We start from the raw sequence: 5,305 nt of genomic DNA on the forward strand, positions 1-5,305 counted from the left end.
AATTACAACCACAGGTTGGTCCGTGGGAGTGACCTTTCTAATTTAATTTTTTTGAGAGACATAACATTCACGCAAACCTAGATCAGAAAGTGCTAAACTTCGAAATCACTAATTAAGGAGTACTCCTTGAGAAGATCACTCCAACTTTCCCAGGTTGCGACAAGTGGCGCGCTGCATGTGCGCCACTTGTCGCAACTTGGGTGTTTTCCCTTTTTTCGTAGATCCATTTATTTAAAATGTTTTATCTCTTAAACCGTGCGTCCAAATCCCGAACCGCTTTCGCCGTTGGATTCCTCGCGTCGAGATCTTCAAAACTAGATCCCATATTGATAGGTTTTGACGAAACTTTTTTCACGAAAAGCCCGGACGAAAAAAACCGACGAAAAAACCGAATCGGGAACATGAGTTTTTTCCCTTTTCGAAAGAGGCACGCTCGTGCCTCTGATGAAATCACAACCGTGCCTCTCGCAGAAGCAAAATCATGCCTCTCATGAAAGAAAAAAAACAGAAAACATGTTTTTTTCCTTTTCGAAAGAGGCACGCCCGTGCCTCTCGCGAAAGCAAAACCGTGCCTCTCGTGAAAAAAAAACAGAAAACACGTTTTTTTTCCTTTTCGAAAGAGGCACGCCCGTGCCTCTCGCGAAAGAAAAAAACAGAAAACAATTTTTTTCCTTTCCGAAAGAGGCACGCTCGTGCCTTTTTCGAAAGCACAATCGTGCCTCTCGCGGAAGCAAAACCGTGCCTCTCACGAAAAAAAACCAGAAAACATGTTTTTTTTTCGTTTCCGAGGAGGCACGGCCGTGACTCTCGCGAAAGCACAACTGTGCCTCTCGCGGAAGCAAAATCGTGCCTCTCGCGAAAGGAAAAAAAACAGAGAACACGTTTCTCTCGGGAAAGCACAACCGTGCCTTTCGCGAAAACAAAACTGTGACTCTCGCGAAAAAAATGCGTTTTTTTCGCAAAAAACATATTTTTTTGAAAAAACCGATGGAAAACCAAAACGTCAAAAAAACCCGGAAAAAAAAACTGTTTAAGAAACCGAAAATACGTGCGGAAAAATAAAAAAAATCCGAAGGGAGTGCCCAGAGCGCGACACGTGACGAATAGCTGAAAGCGCGTCAAGTGGCGCTGATCGTTGCGAGGCTCCCAAAGGAGCGCTCGTTAATTAGTTTTTTTAAGGGGTGCGCTCGTTAATTAGTTGCTCCAACTAAACTTTCATAGCACAGTGATTTTTGGCCACCATCGAGGAGTTGAACTCTGGGCTTTATTAGGTGACCCGACCGAACTCCTGGCCGAATCCGGCTCGTCCCTTTAATAGGCCGCCACGACGCCAAACGCCAAGTTTTTCTCCACCGCAATACTCGAAAAAAACGTTGGTCACTATAACTATGGCGACCATGGTCTCGTCGCTCTTCCTCTGCCCCGCCGGCGCTCTCGTCTCCCCCAGTACCACGCGGAGCCGCCGCTCGTGCGCCCCCAGTCTCCAGTTCACCAATCGCCAACGAGGTGCTGTGCTCAGGCTGTGCAGCGCACGCCCTAGCGCTCCGGCCCTGAGCCGGTGGTGGGCCACGGAGCTCACCCCGGAGGAGCTCCCCACGGAGGAGACCGACGCGCCGACCACCGGGCACGGCCGGGAGGAGCTGGAGGCCATATGGAACGCGCTCGTCGCCGAGCCCCTCCGGCCCGTCCTGCTCGCCCTGCGCGAGATCAGGGACCGCGGCCACTTCTTCCGCTGCCGCAGCTACCACGCCGGGATCGTCGCCGGTATGTATGTGTGTATGGACAGATTTCTTCTTGGTTAATCTGTACAGGTTCTGACGCGACAGCCATCAGGCTGCTGGTTCTGGGCAATGTAATCAAGAATCAACTTACTCGTTCTACTAATTAACAGCGATTGGCAATGCAAAATCACTAATAGCCGCTCTGATGTCTTGTCTCTAATTAATATGCACCGGAGGAAAATTCAGTATTAACTACTGCACTTTCCAATAAAAATCGGCATCACTGACTTTGCACCTTCCCAAATCCCAAGTATAGTCTGAAGTCTGAACATGACACCATTGCCCTTATTCATCCGTTTTCACACCCTATACTACTACTAGTTTGGTTTCATCGTGATTTTACTCTTCACTGAAGAAATAGAAAATTACCAAAGGAAGCATTGCACGCACAGCTGAATTATGTATTCTAATTATTTTGCAGGCCCATTGTTGATGATTGCTGGTTTGTGCCAGCTTGGTAAATTAGTACCAACCCTGTTCGTGGATATGATTCTCGGATATATATTCTACAAGTTAAGTGTTTTAGCAGCAGAACTGAAAAGAAATGGGAAGGCAAACCACATGTGTGCTCGGATACAGCTCGGTGAGTTTTGGGACTCAAATACTAGTACCATTTAGCGTGTGATTATTATGGAGGAAACAAATATATCAATTTATCATACTCTGGATCCTACTCCAAGTTTCCGGCCTTTATGATTGGACTGAAACACCACTTGAAACTCTTATCACACCAGCAATTCTAGAGTAATATTTCGAGCAGTGGGAGGCACTTGCTTAGAAAGCTATTCTCTGTTGTTGAAAGTAAATTTATTTCCGTTTCTGAATTTTGTATATGAAGAATCTAAACGCCTCTGTGAATGGTACTTGTATTATTAATTTTATATCGATTCAAATGAACATGCATTATACTTGCGTTCTAAATTTCATATGGATCCAAGTCCAACTGAACATAGAAAATATTTTTACTGTTTTAGACGTGCACATGTATATTTCTCCCGTGGCAATTATGCACCTTTATGAATAATGAAATATTAAAGGATGCCTTCATTCCCAATGCAGCAATGTCACTTATTTTGTTGTACAAGGATAACAGCGCTTTTTCGGTAAGTCTTTTTGTTGAAGAGCGTGAAAACCTAAACTTCAAAATAATTGTGAACATATTGTGTACTAATTGCTTTCTGTTGCTTGTTATGGCAGGGTGTTTACCGGCTCGTCACGAAAATTATTTGGTTAGTATTTGGTGTCTAAAGCAAATATGCTTACATGCAGTTCTATTCCTAGCACATCGAATATTTTCTCTAAACAATCGTTTGTTCATGCCAGGCTCATTTGGGTTGAAGTGTACTTTGGAGCTGTATACTATGAGATTGCAGGCGATAAGGACCCGAGACGCCACCTGCTAGGAATGTACAAGATACTAAAAACTGAAGGTGGTTTGATGAGGGTGATCAGGAATTTGATGGAAGAATAGCGCTCTGGCATTCAGTCATCATACTTGTTCTAAGCATATGGACAAAATTCATATGTAGTTTTGTACAGAATTTACAACTCTGAAACTCTATTCGTCCCGGACAAGATTCCCGGATGTTGTTGCACTCCTCTTTGCACTGTAAAATCTGTGAAACTAGAGTACAATTTTTCTTCTATATCTCTGTACCCATCCCTCATATCACAACTGTAGGATATGGTTACTTCTTCTTGGACTTGTGGAGAGCTAGGAAGTAAAGGAAGACCTCTAACACCTCCTTGGTCTCCTTGAAGAGAGTGTAAAGCGACTTGGCCAAAGCTTAAGCCCTTGGCCGACGCATCGATCAGGTCCGGGCGTACCTTCAGTCTCTGGAGAAGGAACTCACGAACGCCCAATGCTTCTGTAACACTGGGTGCAATTCTACTTGCAAGGATCAGGCAAACCACGGCGTTCCTCCGTTTCTTTGTTGGTGACGCTGCCGCTAGACCCTGTTTCCTTTTTCGAAAAGGGGCGCTTTATTACTTAAAAGGTTTAAGTAACACCCGGCCTCTGCATAACTGAGATGCACACAGCCAACAATATCCTCACAACAAGCGAAAAATAAAAATAAAAAAGGAAGGCGAAATACAAAGAAAGTATATTTGTATAGCGCCTAAACCGTCGGTGGCCCAATCCTAAGATCATGCTGCCACCCATGTTGGATAAAAGTATCCCTCGCCGTAACCTCCAATCGTGTACACACCTCCGTAAACAGGTCTCGATTCTCCACTCGTTGTAGAGAGGACCATAAACGAAGCGTCCCAGTACATCTGTAGATAACCTGCATAAGCGAAGTACTTTTATCGTTAAAAATCTTATCATTTCTACATAGCCAAAGCGACCAAATCACGGCAAGCGCTCCCACCCTAAGTAGACTTCTGAACTTGTGATCAATCCCATGTAACCAATTGCCAAATATATTAGCAACACTACAAGGAGGGTACAAGCCAGAAGCTATTTGGATGACTGACCATATAGAACGAGCCAATTTACATTGGAAGAACAAATGTTTTATTGTCTCATCATGCGGACAAAATACACATTGCGTACTTCCATGCCAATTTCTCTTAATAAGGTTATCTTTAGTAAGAATGACTCCGCGACAAAGATACCATGCAAAGATTTTATTCTTAAGAGGTATCTTCATCTTCCAGATCTTCTTATTAATATCAACTGGCACGTCAGACTGGATCAAAGCTCTATACATAGATTCCACTGAGAATTGCCCATTCTCATGTAGGTTCCAACGAAATAAATCGGACCCCTGTGACAACTGTACCGTGGATAATCGTTGAAGTAATATGTTCCACGATTGAAGTCTAGGTCCAATTAAATCCCTTCTGAACGTCACATTGGGCGGAAATGATTCCAAAACCTTGGCAATAGTATCACCCTTGTGACGTACAATATTGTATAGAGCTGGATATTGTTCCCGGAGAGTAGCATTACCTAACCACTTATCCTCCCAGAATCTAATTTCCGAGCCATTCTTAATTGAGAAGGACCCATAGCGGAAGAAATATTTCTTCGTTGCCATTAATCCCGCCCAAAAATGAGAGTCCCCAGGCTTCCAGTATACCTGGGATATCGCCTTTGAACCCACATATTTTCTCCTAAGGAGGGTTTGCCATACACCATCTTCGGTCAACAACTTAAATAACCATTTGCCAAGGAGGGCTCTATTCTTAACCTCAAGGTCATGAATTCCCAACCCGCCTTGGTCCTTGGGACGGCAAACCACACTCCATTTAGCCAGCCGATATTTCTTTCTCTCGCTATCTCCTTGCCAAAAGAATCTTGATCGGAAGTAATCCAATCTATGTAAAACTCCTTTCGGCAATTGAAAGAAGGAAATCATATACAGTACCATGTTACTTAGTACTGAATTTATAAGGACCAACCTCCCACCCAGAGATAGCAGTTTACCCAGAGACCCTGTTTCCTTGTTGGCGACACCGCTGCAAAGCCCTGCCTCCGTCTCCTTTTCTGGGCCGCCGCCGCTAGGCCCCTCCGACGG

General features: G+C 44.3%; 1 protein-coding gene across 1 annotated transcript; it reads left to right on the plus strand.

Moving 5' to 3' along the window:
* The first annotated feature begins 1,371 nt into the window (after positions 1–1,371).
* LOC119368625 lies at positions 1,372–3,427 on the plus strand. The gene is made up of 5 exons (XM_037633831.1): positions 1,372–1,764; positions 2,203–2,364; positions 2,841–2,884; positions 2,979–3,010; positions 3,105–3,427. Exons 1-5 carry the CDS (start codon positions 1,389–1,391, stop codon positions 3,250–3,252), a joined length of 762 nt encoding a protein of 253 aa, XP_037489728.1. The 5' UTR covers positions 1,372–1,388; the 3' UTR covers positions 3,253–3,427.
* The last annotated feature ends 1,878 nt before the right edge of the window (positions 3,428–5,305 follow it).

Source organism: Triticum dicoccoides, chromosome 2B, assembly GCF_002162155.2.
Source record: "Triticum dicoccoides isolate Atlit2015 ecotype Zavitan chromosome 2B, WEW_v2.0, whole genome shotgun sequence".
In the NCBI taxonomy this organism is placed as follows: domain Eukaryota; kingdom Viridiplantae; phylum Streptophyta; class Magnoliopsida; order Poales; family Poaceae; genus Triticum; species Triticum dicoccoides.

Excerpts from the sequence above, each read along its gene's own strand:
- LOC119368625 (XM_037633831.1), top strand. The coding sequence starts at position 1,389 with ATGGCGACCATGGTCTCGTCGCTCTTCCTCTGCCCCGCCGGCGCTCTC. Across the intron at positions 2,365-2,840 it reads GTGTGCTCGGATACAGCTCG|CAATGTCACTTATTTTGTTG; the intron begins GTGAGTTTTGGG and ends TTCCCAATGCAG. Across the intron at positions 3,011-3,104 it reads CTCGTCACGAAAATTATTTG|GCTCATTTGGGTTGAAGTGT; the intron begins GTTAGTATTTGG and ends TGTTCATGCCAG.